General features: G+C 38.4%; 1 protein-coding gene across 1 annotated transcript in view; it reads left to right on the plus strand.

Annotated features, from left to right (window-relative positions):
- Positions 1–1,317: 1,317 nt before the first annotated feature.
- The window catches only part of LOC104167007 (hypoxanthine-guanine phosphoribosyltransferase), a gene marked incomplete at its 5' end in the record, with an annotated part of 18,088 nt that continues 5,114 nt past the window's right edge, over positions 1,318–14,291 (plus strand). The window contains 6 exons of the mRNA XM_009707125.1: positions 1,318–1,418; positions 1,819–1,925; positions 3,408–3,591; positions 9,082–9,147; positions 10,146–10,163; positions 12,495–12,577. Of these exons, the coding sequence (XP_009705427.1) occupies positions 1,318–1,418; positions 1,819–1,925; positions 3,408–3,591; positions 9,082–9,147; positions 10,146–10,163; positions 12,495–12,577 (559 nt within the window). The remainder of the gene's footprint in view (positions 1,419–1,818; positions 1,926–3,407; positions 3,592–9,081; positions 9,148–10,145; positions 10,164–12,494; positions 12,578–14,291) is intronic.

Below are 14,291 nucleotides of genomic sequence, written 5' to 3' on the forward strand. Positions count from 1 at the left end.
GCTTTCCCTTCCCCTGAGCGGTGCCGAGGCCGCTGCGCGCCTTCCCGCCGCCGGACAGCGCGGGGGTGCGTCCGCGGGCACGGGTGGCGTCTCGGGAGGATTTAAAGCCGGAGGACGGCGTGGAGAGCGGGAGTTGCCGCCTGAGAAACGAAGGTGAAACAACTTCCCAGCAGACCGGAGCCCGGCGCGGCACAACTTCCTACTGCTGTGGCTTTCGGCAGCGTGCTGGGCAGGCACCGCTCTGTTAGCGAGAGCCGGGGCGCGGTGTAAGTCGCTTAAATGTTGAAGTGAGGATGTATTTTTGGAGGAAGAACATTCGTGGGGTAGTTTTTTGCATCTTTCCCCTATTAGTAAGGCTCTTACGTATTCGTTTTAATTATTTTTTTTTAAGCCAGAGCCGCGTGCTCATGAAATACATGTGGTGTCTTACGGCTGAGAGCTGTGCCGGCTGCGGGGTTGCGGCTGTAAATCCCTGCAGTCAATAAAAAAAATGATAAAATCTGTAGAAAGGGCCCATTCCCTACCAAATGCAGAAGGGAAGGTTTAGTAGACACGCTAGCTAGATATAACGAGGGGTCTGAACCACAGGAAAATACCATGTGTTTTGGGAGGGACCTGTCTTATTACTTAAAATAGCCTGCTCCGGATGGCAGGGACCCCGATCAGGGACTGAGTGCCTGAGCTGAGCGCGTGGGTAGCTCATACAGGGTCTGTTTTGGGTGGGAGAGTGAAATACTTACTAAATTCCCCATGTGAAATACTCATTAGGGTTTACACAACGAAAAAACATGTAAATGGTTGGCTGATCAGAGGCCAGGTAACTGCTGCTTTGGGCACCGAAATAAGATTGTGTCCTGCAAGGGCTGCGGTAGCCAAAATGGATACTTAAACTGCCTGCCCTGGTGAACTGTCAGTAATAAGCTTCAGTTTTCCCCCTGAAATTCTTAACTTCATTTTACACGTAATAGCATTCAGCAGCATAACCAGAAAGTGAAGTTATTAAAAACCAGATTATCATTTTCAAGTTGCGGCAGGGTGAAGGTTCAGGGAAGGCTATTCTTGATGCTGTTGTGACAATATGCCCTGAACCTCGGCAGTGTTTGGTATAATTATATACCTATGCTAATCCCCTGTCCTAATTAATATACACTTGCTAGTTTTGCAGGCTGTTTCATACAGGGAATTTGCTTGTGCGGAACAAGTTGCTGAAGTAGGGCTTTCATTTCAGATTCTGAAAGATCTTGAACCTCCACGGTTTGCAAATGGTGGTCTGAGAAGCCTTGCTTCACAGCAGCATAACTTGTCCTGCTCATGTAGCTGTCTTGTCTTGTCCTGAAAACTGGCTCGTGTGCTCTGTTGTGATTTGGTGGTGTGGAGATTTGGAAGATATCCATGTCAAAACCTCTGCTTGCTTAATTGCAAATGCAGGTTTTGCATTACAGTAGGAAAATCGAAGGTGTTAAACAGCTCCTTGATTTTTTTTTTTTAATGGAATAAAGAGTTTAATTGAGATGTAGTAGATTCATTTTCCTGCTCTCCAATGTAGGAGTATGTTGTTAGGACTTAATTTCTTCCCCACATTGTATTGTACAACAGTTCATGTGGTATTTCAAGCAACTCTTGTGAACTGTAGGTTCTGTTAGATTACCCTTTACGCTGTGTTCGGTGTGACTAATGTTTTTATACAAAGGGAAAGTAAGGTCATCCTGATGAGCGTAATGGGTTTGATAGTTTACTGAATAAAGCAAAGGACTTGCAGCTTCTCACCACAGACTTTCTATAAGGCTTTGTAGAAATCTCACCTTATTTCCTTTTCAGATTGGCGATGATGAACAAGGTTACGACCTGGACTTGTTCTGCATACCTAAACATTATGCAGATGATTTGGAAAAAGTCTATATTCCTCATGGGCTCATCATGGACAGGTTGGTTTGACTTCAGGCAGTACACTGCTCCAGCTGATTCCATGATGCTGGAATAAACAATCTTCTAGTGGTAGTTTCGCTGCCTGGTGACTGTCTAAATAGATTACATTTAATTAGAGTCTAAGAAGTACAAGTGCTAATTAACTCTTTCTTGTTTGGCTTCTGAGAGTTTATACATTTGCAGTTACACTGTTGTTTGGAAATTTGTCATAATTCTCAAGCAAAATTTTGTGGTATGTAGCAATCTATGACTTTCTTTCCAGTGTTCCTTTGATGTTTTACCTTCTTAAAACCTAGTTAGAAGACGTTATTTGTTGTGCCAGTTCAGTCCGAAAACAATTACAGTCTCTTGAATTTCCTTAGGATAATAATAAAAGTAAATTATTAGTCACATCATCTTAGACTTTCTCATATTCATATGGTAGATAAGTAATATCAAACTTTCTCCTACCCTCTGGGAAAGACATTAGCTTCTGCAAATATCAATCTGTCACTTCTGTGGTTGCTGAAATCTGTGATGTGCTGTGGAAGTTTTATCTCATGTGATCAGAAGTGGGTGCATGAGCCTACAAGGCGTTTTTGTTTTACTTTGTGTTTGGTAGTTGCTAAATCCCTTCAAGAGAATGAACAACAAAATCAGTGAAGCGCTTGTTGGAGACGCACAAACCATTTTAAAAGTGTTGCTGGGTGGATCTTCTTGGAGATCTTGTAAATAGCAATGCATCTAGATTTTGCATGGTCCTGTTTGATTAGATATAATAAACATTCTTATAAAATGTCTTTTTAAAGTATTGTAAAAACTTTGCACTAGAAGTCCATATAGAGGAAAAAATTGGAGGAAGTACATGTCATTAAGTAATTGACGTAAAGTTTATAATGGTAGGCTTTCTCTGAGAAACCTGCTGTCAGCTGACACACAATAAATACGTACCATGCTTTCTAAAATAAATTACAAGATAAATTTAGAAACAATGATTGCAGAAAAACGGTGCAGTGTTCTCTTGCTCTGCTTCGTTGGTATTGTGTTTTGCAGTTAGGACAAATTTCTGGCATTCTAGCTTGGCAAATAAACTCTTTAGTTTACAATTTGATAATTTTCTTGCTCCTCAGTTAGTGAGGGCTGCTGCCTTTTTGGTTGTGTTAGCTTATGTTGCTCGTTGCATGGAAGCTGAACCTATCTTTGGAAGGCGAAAACACGCCTTCATGTCGTCTATCTGGCACTGAAACAGCTTCAGGGTGTTAAGATTTGCTTTGGCTGAGTGTGACGTATGAAAACAAAGGCGTTTTGCAGTGATACTGTTAGATTAACCTTGAAAAGGAAAACTTTGTTGACCAATAATGTGTAAAAGTGACTGAAGTGGTAGGCAAATATTTCTGAGCCAAGTGTGTTGCCAAGTTTGATGCATGTATTGCAGTATAAAATGCTGCTGCTATAGTAAGCAAACGTGTTACGACATCTAACTCTTTCTTGGTTTTGTATAGGACGGAGAGACTGGCACGAGAAATTATGAAGGGCATGGGAGGACACCACATTGTAGCACTCTGTGTACTCAAGGGTGGCTATAAATTTTTTGCTGATTTATTAGACTACATCAAAGCACTGAACAGAAACAGTGACAAATCAATCCCCATGACTGTTGACTTCATTAGGTTGAAGAGTTATTGTGTAAGTATCTCTGCAGTACTGTGCAATTTTTATATAAATTTGACTAACTTCAAATTATTAACAGAGGTGGTTTAATACTGTTACTGCCAGAATGTGCTAATATTAACAAATAATTAAGGGAATGTAATAGTCACAATCTAATTTACTCTTTCTCTACCTTATTATATAATCTGTTTTCTTCTAGACCTGGGTATCTCGTGTGGAGTAAAATCTCTTGGCCAGTAAAATCCTTATGCAGCGCAGAGAGACCCTTGCCATGTCCTTTACTTGTTAAACAATTTCCTCTCTGCCCTCTACCCCATCTCTAAAACTGTGGCTCTAGAATAATATAGAAGATTCTCCTGCAACTGTGGTTACAGAAATTTCATTCTGGGAATTTTTGTGTGGCTTAGACATCATTCATTGGACAGGAAGACTTGAAAGCTGAAAAAATGGTTATACCCAAGTTCCCTGTCTCATCTTTTGTTTGGCTCAACCAAACAATGAACAAAATTAGTTGCATTTGACCTTAAGGAAATACTAGATTAATAAACCTAGATCTATGATTAGTGGCCACTGAGTATGGCACTGCCTTTTCAAGACTAGGCATAGGTTGCCTTGGGTTTACATTTTTGGAAAATAATTTCTTTTCATTCTGAACACAAAGTTTTAACTTTATAGGGAAATTGAACATTCTGTAACATGAGGTAACGTGTAAGTTTTATAGAAGGAAGCATGAGGTTATGTTGTGCAAGTCAAAGGAGGAAGCAGTTATATGTTAGTACTGTATGCTTCCTGACTTACTGACAGCCTAATCTCATGTTTTCAGGATGGTGTTTATGATTTGTTGCATAAGACCATCTGTAGCATGGAAATAATTACTTTTTTTTGTTTCAGTTTAGAGTGCTTGAATAAATTGTTTCGTAAGGTTATGCTGTTAATTCTGTCTCAGGAACTTTGCATTCAAGTCAGCAGTATAGGCTACTTGTCGCAGTTGTAGATGAGTGCCTATTCCAGTAGAAAAAAATAGAGATTACTAAATTGGAAACACAACCTCATCCTTCATTTCATTAAACTGTGAAACTAGAGATGCAGTTATTCGCAGACTTAGTTTGGACTGTCGAAGAACTTCATAAATTCATGATTGCTGTTGAGCAATCTGTAAACATCACGGTGAAGCCCAAAACTGCGTGGGGCTTTGATCAAGTCCATTTGCAGGATGAGCAGGCCTGGCTGCCCAAGGCATACACACGGGCTGGCCGTCTGGGGGTTACCTGGAAACCATATTCCCGTTTGCTGAACACAAGGCAGTAATTTAGCCATGCTCTTTAACGAGAAGGCAAGACTGGGCAGAAAGGTTCCTGCCAGCCTTTGGTTGTATCTTGCAAGACACTCTCTGTGCTTATGCACCCTATTTAAATCAGTGGGCAAGAGCTGTTTGACAGCCTTTCCTTCTGCTCCCCCCAAAAGATTCAGGCTCCTGTTGCTGGTCCGCTTAACCACTAAGCCACCACATGCCCATATATTTTGCCCGTAAAAGCCACAATAGAAAGCTGAATGTCTCTTATTACAGAATGATATGTTAAAGGATAGGAAGTGATGACTCCAACCTTTTTTTTTTTTTTTTGGTGAGAAAATTTTGTATCTTCTACTTTTTTTCAAGGAACACTTCCAATAACTTACTTGGCTAGTTTAAAAAAACAACATAAAAACTATACCCTTACTCTGTCCACTTTCTGATTAACTTGGAAAACAACACTGGAGAAATGGTTTGAAACACCTGAAAAAACCCCTCTGTTAAAAAGCAAGGCTCCCTTATTATGTGCATGTTTTCTTTGCTCATGCTGGTGTGTTAGGCATGCTTTGGTTCATTTCTTCACTACAGCTGCTTTTGTTTATTACTCCCCAAAACTGCAGTGCCTTGGTATTAATAGGGGAGTGAATGGCAAAAGACTGTTTTTGTAGTAAAAATGAGTAGATGAAGAGAAAAGTGGAGAGATCTAGGCAGAAAGCTGTCTAAGCAGAATGTTTTCCTTGAGGTGTTGGCTTCAGGGTTCTTGGTTTTGTCAACCAATTCTATAAAAGAATGTTTTCTTGTTCTAGATGAGTGAGGAGCTCCTGTTACCTGATGCCCCCACTACAGTATTTATGAGCATTTCATTTCTGTGAACTCTCTTAGGTTGTTATTAATATCCAGACTTATGTCCTCTAGATTGCATAACTTGATAGACTGGGTAAGATTGTCCTAACATGAACGTGTATGTAACAGATCGACTAGGTTGTCCGTCATTAATAGTGACAGAATGCTAAATCTGCTCTGTAGTTTTTATCCGTGCTTTGCTAGATGGAGGGATCTGCATTTAGTGATGTGAAAACTATCACTAACTGTAACGGACAGCTGAAAGTGGAGCTAGCTCTCTTGTCGCTGTATTTGGATGCGATTACTGGATCATGCTGCCTGCCTTTACAGACTGGATAAAAGATGTTAAAAATACACTGGTCGCATAAACAAAGCAGCTGAACTGGTGTAATGGTTCTGAAATTGATGTAATTGAGGTTCTATCCTTGTTTCAAACAGATCATTTAATATTTACAACCATATGGGGGTTTTTTTGTGTTGCAATGCAAAGTTCATACTGTTCTGCACCCCAAAATAATTCTCTAAGAATACTGACATGATCAAGCTGTGATTAAACCTTGGTCGTAACTCCAGCTTTGTGAGTCCTTACAGACAAGTTTTAATGATCTGGCAAGCTCTTAAGAGATGGAAAGATAGTGTTTGTGAACAGACTCAGATCTCGGTATTTTTGACAAACAGTTCATTCTGTTGTGCTGCAAGAAGAATGGCTTTTCACCAGTCTCCTGCATTTAAACTTGGAAATGAGCAAACGTTGCTTATGTAGTGATGAAGGACAGCCAAAAGACAATGGATGTGTTGCACTGTCACTTGGGAAAATAGGGATTTTCAGTGGAGTACAAGGTAAACTCTGGTTAGGCTGGTCACGGCAGTATTCTGAAAGATCTCTGTTAACCAAGCCCTGTAGCAAATACTGTAAGGAGCTTGAAATGCCTTTTTAAAAGGTGATCTTGGAGTCACTTGAGGCAGGAGTTACGATCTTGTAAAGCATTATTTTTTCCAGCAGTGACGATGGGGAGGCAGTGAAAACAGATCTAAACATTAAAACTCTTACGTGTTAAACCACAAAGCATTAAAGTCTTACCAGTACTGAAATCAGAAATAATGCTCCTGAAGATAATTAAAACATTGCTTAATTATTAAACAAAGTTCTTTCCAATGGAAATCTGGTTACAACCAGTGTCAGAAATTCTTGTAACTGGTTTTTTTTATCCTTTAATTGCTCAGGATCTCAGTACCTGCATAGGAATGCAGGTTTATATGCCAATGAAGATTTGTGTTAAAAAGTATAGCAGTTTGTATGGTTTTCGGTGGGAAGGAGCAGGAAAGTTTCTGTAGGTTAGATTGGTTTTTCCTTGCTGATCATCATACTGTAATATGCATAACCTACAGCTTAGTGGTGTTTTTGTTTGAGTACAGCGTGTTGCTTTGTAGCCCAACATCATCCAGAACCTGATCTAACGCATATACTGAAAAGTATGAGTCTGTCATCTATGCAGATAATTTTAATGGAACAAATACCTGTAATGTCTTTCTCTGTCATTGTTGGAATGATGGTTTTTTTACATCCTTCCATGGAAGGAGGATGAAATCACTATTAGTGTAGGAATAGGTAAGAGAGAATCCTGTAACATAAACAAGGAAAAACTTAAAGAAGCTGTTATTTAAGATAATTTTGAGATAAGGTGAACACAGAAAATATTCTTCAGCTTTATGAATACAGTGCTTAACTGAATCACATTTTTGTGGTTGATCTAGCCAGTATCTCAAGCATTCAGTAGCCGCACGTATATCTACTGGGTCAAGCAGCAATCATTTTGAATGTCTTTGGTTTTGGACTTTTTCAACACAGTGACATTGGTGCTGTTTGCTTTGGTTATTATTCGCACTGTTGTGGAAGCACTGAAGCAGTTGACTATTTACAAAAATGAATGTTCCTTAATGAAACCTGGGACTTCAGTGTAATTTCAAAGTGGTATAACTCAAAAGTAATGTTTTCTTTAAAACACGTGGGGTAAAACTGAAAAGATACTTTTTCTAATGATTTATTTGGTGTTTTTTTTTAATGTTGTGTCACAGGAATCTTAAAAGGGAAGTATCTGTTAGTCTTCTTATCTGCTTTTACATGCCTAGAGCTGTCAGCACTTCTTTATCCTAGGCCATTGACACCACTATCCAAAGGATTTTAATACATTTTCTTTTTACTATCGTCCCAGTGTTACTTATTGTGTACTTGGTGTGTGCCTCTAAATAATTTGTTTCCCCTTCTTTGTGATAATGTTTTTAGTTTTTGCCTACAATTACTATAGCAGGAGTATCTTTCTTCATGCGGCTGTAAAAACAGGAAGCTGTACATGGCTGTCGCTCTGTTCCCTTGTGGTCCCCTCTCGGTTGCATCTGTCATTTCTGGGGTTTGGGAAGGAACGGCTGTTTTGCTGCCTGTCTGCGTAGTTGTGCAGCACGCTTGGGCTTCAAGGTGCGGCAGCAAAGTAATACCGTTTTTCTAAAGGGAAAATATGTGGTAAGGAGCTACAAGAATACTTTAATAAGCGATATTAATCTTCAACCGAAATTATTAAATTGTAGGATAATGTCCTCATCTGTAAGTAGTACCATAATAAGCATATCACATCTAATATGAACTGTGAGACACTGTCAAGGTTTAAAGTCAGTTGAATGGCTAAATAAACTGCAAAGGTATGTGAAGCACTCCTAGCAGCTGTTTTTAACTTTCTTATATAATAGTTCATTTATGTTTGTATCAAAGTTTAGTTTTATTGAAGCAAAATGCTGTCTTGTAGTGATGGTGTACCTATGTTGCTTTTCAGTTACTGTGAGAAGTAATTTGATTTGTTACCGATATTTGTTGCGAACTAGGCAAACATAAGCTTTTCTGGCTATTTTTGTAGCTTATATTTCTAAATATTAATTTGTGCCTTGTTTGCTGGCTATTCTTGTTACTGCCATGATTGCTTATTCAAAGAGTGAGGCTTTCTAAAGCACTAAAGTTTAAAATGTAAATTACCAGCTATATAGCAGCACGCAGCTTGGAAATTGAAGTGCTTTTTGTCTTATTTCCATATCTGTAGGGAATGCATAGCAAGTCATATCTTTTTAGATACATATGTATATATAATGGTCACAGATGAGAGATGGTGTCTGCGTTTATGCAGATCTCTTGTCAAACAATCTTTAATCTGAAATACAATCTTTGAATTTGATCACTTGTAATTTCTTAGTTAATAGATTTTGGTGGTGCTGTGTTTCTGAAAGTGTTAACATTCACTGGTTAGGTGCTTTGCAGTTTTGATATTTACTGCAAGAAAAAAAAAATTAATTCTGGTAATCCTAATGCTCACCTTCCTCTTTCTTAGAATGATCAGTCAACTGGAGATATAAAAGTCATTGGTGGAGATGACCTCTCAACCTTGACTGGAAAGGTATGGCCCTATGTATGTTTAAAAACAAACAAAACCACTAAAGAACCCACATACCTGCTTGGTTTTGAGGCTGCTCTTTCAGTGTGTGAAGATTATAAAGTTTAAAAAAATGAAAATGGAAGAGTTTCATGTAAATATTCGCCACTGTATACTAGGAGGGTGGATAAGCCCCACCAAAGCCATCAGTTTAGTCTGAACTTAACAAAAAACCACCCTATTCACCATCTTCAGTATCAGCAAAGTTTTAGGAGATCTGTTTTTCTGTAGTGCCTGAGAATAATCTTGTGTGGGTTGTTGTCTACAAACTACCTTTAAAAGAGAGCAGCATTATTTATTTGCTGTATTGGTGTTTCACTGAAGTAGTGGTGGGAATTCATACTGTCGAGACATGTAACGTGCAGCCCAGGTTAGGAACGGAGGTTCCTGTTACAGGCACTGACGAGAGAACGAAATGGGAGAACGTAAATTGTGATTCTGCTTTTCTCCAGTGACTCTGTGGAGATCATTGAGCCAGATGTCTGGGGTTAAAGCATCAGTGCCTCCTGCTCTGTCAGAGCACATTACTTTCCCTTTCTCCTTACACATATGTGATCTTTAAGGCATGTATGTCACAGTTCAGTCTAAAGGATGTAGATACGACAGAATTGTACATGTCTCTTTAGTATGACACTTTGTTTTAGAAGAATACGAATTGTTGCAGACTCTGTTTTGATCTCTTTTGCATATATCTAGAATTCTCAAAGTCTAAATAATTTAAAGACCACTTTGTACTCAGTATGAGATGTTGAGGAGAATCTCATTGCCTGCTAGTTGTTGTTAGAGCATCGGAAGTGTTAACTACATAGAGTTCGCTGTTACATGTGTAAGCATATATAAATGGTGGTACAAATATTTAACTGCAATGAAAATTAGTAAGTTAGAGATTAATATATATAAGAAATGGCCTATTCTCTACATATTAATGGATTTTTCTTTTTTTTTCTTTTTCTTCCCACCAGAATGTTTTGATCGTAGAAGTAAGTATTGTGTTTCGCTTTGAAGTTCTAATGTGTGACTAGTGGAAGTGTTCTAATAGAAGTTGTTCTTAAGCCAGAAAACGTACAGTTTCTAGTTTCAAGGCTTTCAGCTTCTGATTCCAGGCCTGAATTTTGCAAGTGGGCTCTGAATTTGAAATTATTTGTGTTTTGAATTCTCAAATTGCATTCAGCTGCCAAATTTAACAAGGAAAATATCCATGTAAAATTGCTTTCAGTTTTCTGGGATTCTGTCAACTGTAAAATGTTTTGGTTTTGGTTTTTTTTGTTTGTTTGTTTTTAATTTTTTTTTTATTTTATTTTTTTTTTTAGTTTTAGAAAGTAGCCTGAACAAAGTGATATTAAGCATATTATTGTTCTGGGTTTATAACAGCAAGCTAGGAAATTAAACTGCAGAGGTAGAAAGAGGTTCCTAGTAGCAATATCCTAAAATATGTGAAAAACAGATCTAAGCCCAATGTCCCTGTGTGTAATTTGTTTAGTGAATAGCGACATAAAGAACGCTAATTCTTAGAGAGCATTTTGCAATTGCTAAATTCCCATTCCTCTGTCTTGTCATGGTTCTTTGGATGATACCAGGTACAGTACACCTCAGTTTCGTTTCCTAGTAGGTACTGTTGCTTAATTCTTGTTTTCATGCCTCCTTCTTGATGGACAGTGTTGCTTATGTTCAGAAAGTATTGCTTTGACAAAGAATGTACTTGAGTATGATTGCCACTTTCAGGATAGGGAAGCAGCAGCAGTAGACAGGAAAAATGGATGTGCAATCTAATAAAGTCTTAAGGCTCCAAATAATGGAAAAGGCTTGTCTGTAGACAAACAAACAGGTATGGCAACGGATTCAGCAGCCAAAGGGAAGCATGTTTCCTCTCATAAAATGTGTTTTTTATGTACGTGTTTGGTTTTTTTTTGAGAAGGTTGTATTATTCCACAGGAAGCACATTCAGTTCCCAAACTCCTACCAAAATAGTATGTATACAGCAGTCATCTGTGTGACCAGTGGTGTCCTTTGAAGTATATTTTGCTTCAGATAGGCAGATGCGTTTAATTATGTGTCTGCTCCATTTCAGATGAATGTATGTCTTTAAAGTCCCAGACGGATAACTAGGTTAGTTTCTCATGTGTTCAGTGAATCATCTATCCAGTGACTTGTCTTATACACTGTCAAATATGAACCCTTTTACCAATCACCGTTTTAACTGTCAAACAATAAAAATACACATTTATTGTAGGTTTAATATCCTGTGCAGCAGAGCACTAGGCTTTTCCATACAGCATCCCTTTAGTGTGCAAAAATATCCGAACAAAATGGAGATTCATCTCCAATAAATAGATAATCACACAATACAAAATCAGCAATTGGTTCAATTTTTATTTTAGAGTGTGGAAGTAGCTACTTCTTTGTATTCGCCAGCTTTTATTTTTATCTGTATGTGTCTTCAACTTTTCTTGAGTTTATAACCATGATTAAAAGCATAAAGTGTTAAAGATGGTATTGCTGATGGGTGCTCTGAGTTTTTTGTTTGATTCTTATTTTAATTGGGAGTCATGGGAAAATAAGCTGAAACCAGGACATTGCTGCTTCTGTGTTATCTACCCCCACCTCAAATAATCTTGATTTCAGGCCAGGGTAAGGACTGTCCCTCTAAAGATTGTGTGATTATTTCAGTCCAAATGAGGAGTCCATTTCTGATGCTTCAGTTGTAAGCCATATATTCTTTTTTCTGCTTATATGTGCAGTGGATGGGAATGAAACGGTGTGTCAAAATTCATTTTAGTGTGTTTGAGTATGGACTTCAGAACTGCACCCAGATATTCCCAGTGCAATTTCTTCGGCTATTTCTTGGCTCTGTAATGTAAATTACACCCCTTTTTCTTTAATTGCAATAATGGGTTGTTCTGCCTGTTTTCTCTTCTCTTCTTTCTGTTGTATACATCTGTCTCTGTAACTGAGCCCAACGGTAACACTAATGTTACTCTTATCATACTTGAATTCAACATTGTTTGCCAAATAGCTGCAAGAAGCACAAGCCATAAAATCTCCAGAAAGAGCCAAGAAGGTCATAGTTCAGTAACTACTTTCAAAGTCATAGTTATCCACAACAATTAAGAATTATTGTTAATGTGCGTGATCACTTTACTGAGCGTAGTTGCGTAAGCACAACATGGTGTTACGTGTCACCAGTATTTGATTACGAACAGTATTTGGTGTATTTTCATGCCATTGCAGATGAGCAATTTCTGTTGTAGAAACTTGAAAATGCCATTCTGACATGTTAAATATTCTCTCTTACATGAGTTTTTTATTTTCAGGATATAATTGACACTGGTAAAACAATGAAAACGTTGCTGTCTTTACTTAAGCAATACAATCCAAAGATGGTGAAAGTAGCCAGGTAAATTTTAAATGATGATTGTTTATGCTGTATTTCACCTTAACAATTACACACAGTATTTAAAAAAAAAAGAAAAAAAAAAGAAAAAAAAAAGAAAAAAAAAAGAAAAAAAAAAGAAAAAAAAAGAAAAAAGTGTAGAATACATTTCCATGGAAGAGAAACATCAGGGAACATTTCTGCAGGAGTCATAGGAGTCATATGGAGAACTAGTGTGGCCAGCAGGACCAGGGCAGTGATCGTCCCCCTGTACTTGGCACTGGTGAGGCCGCACCTCGAGTGCTGTGTTCAGTTTTGGGGCCCTCATTACAAGAAAGACCTTGAGCTGCTGGAGCATGTCCAGAGAAGGGTGATGAAGCTGGTGAAGGGTCTGGAGCACAAGTCTGATGGGGAGCAGCTGAGGGAGCTGGGGGTGTTTAGCCTGGAGAAAAGGAGTCTGAGGGGAGACCTGATCACCCTCTAAAACTACCTGAAAGGAGGTTGTAGCCAGGTGGGGGTTGGTCTCTTCTCCCAGGTAACCAGTGATAGGACAAGGGGAAATGGCCTCAGATTGCGCCAGGGGAGGTTTAGATTGGATATTAGGAGAAATTCCTTCACTGAAAGGGTTGTCAAGCATTGGAACAGGCTGCCCAGGGAAGTGGTGGAGTCACCATCCCTGGAGGTGTTTAAAAGACGTGTGGATGTGGTGCTTAGGGACATGGTTTAATGGTGGACTTGGCAGTGCTAGGTTAACGGTTGGACTCGGAGGTCTTAAAGGTCTTTTCCAACCTAAGCGATTCTGTGATTTTAAATATGATGCAGTCTCTTGGAGTTTAGTATTTGTTTAAACTCCAAAAGCACTTTTGCTTGTTATGAGAACGTATGTTCGTTAAGGCTGGCAGAAACACTGTTCTTTCCAATTTTATTGCTGGAAGAATTTCAGTGCTTCAGAAGGGGATAGCTTGTGCGTGCCTGGTACATGTCTTGCCTTATTATGGTAAGATTTATGGCATTTTACCACTGAAGTCCAAGTTAGGTTTAGAAGTATATAGAAGAATTTAAAACTTTTGGGCTTAAAAAAAAATACCTTCTCAAGTTGGTAGAGGTATTTTCAACGCAAATTTAGTTCCTAAATGTAGACATTTACTAGAGAAGGGGATAAAAAAGGTCAGTGGTTTTCACTTACATGTATGTAGTATCTAACCAAACATGTTTGTTTCTGCTTGCATTATTTGCAACTTCAGTATACTGCGGTGGTGTACCTGTGCAGTGGAGACCTTTTTTTAGTTTGCCATCTTTAATTGTGGAATTAAATTAGTTTGCACACTAACATTATTGTTTGTGTATTGTGCATAGTGCAGCTGAGCTTTAGAGGTCATTCTGTGAGAGTCATCCAGCCATATGCTCTTCCAGGATTTTCTACTTAGTTACATCTTTAATCAATTACTTTCAAAACATTTTATAATTAAATAACTTAGAACTAACAAGAAATGTTGAGGATAATATTATATTATTAACCAATATAAACAGTCTTCCTGCTTCTTTTTAAATTGCATCTTTTGCGCTGCTATGCTGTGGTTGTGTATTTTACAATAAAAGCACAGTGATTGCTGGGGATTAGAGGTAAAGCAGAGCTGTGTGTAGTATCTCATCAGTTGTGTTGCAATAACAATGTCAAAGCAGTCGTTAGATGTACGAGAACAGCTCTTATTGCTGATAATCTGGAGGTGACCTGCTG

This window comes from Cariama cristata, unplaced genomic scaffold (genome assembly GCF_000690535.1).
Source record: "Cariama cristata isolate BGI_N322 unplaced genomic scaffold, ASM69053v1 scaffold21279, whole genome shotgun sequence".
In the NCBI taxonomy this organism is placed as follows: Eukaryota; Metazoa; Chordata; class Aves; order Cariamiformes; family Cariamidae; genus Cariama; species Cariama cristata.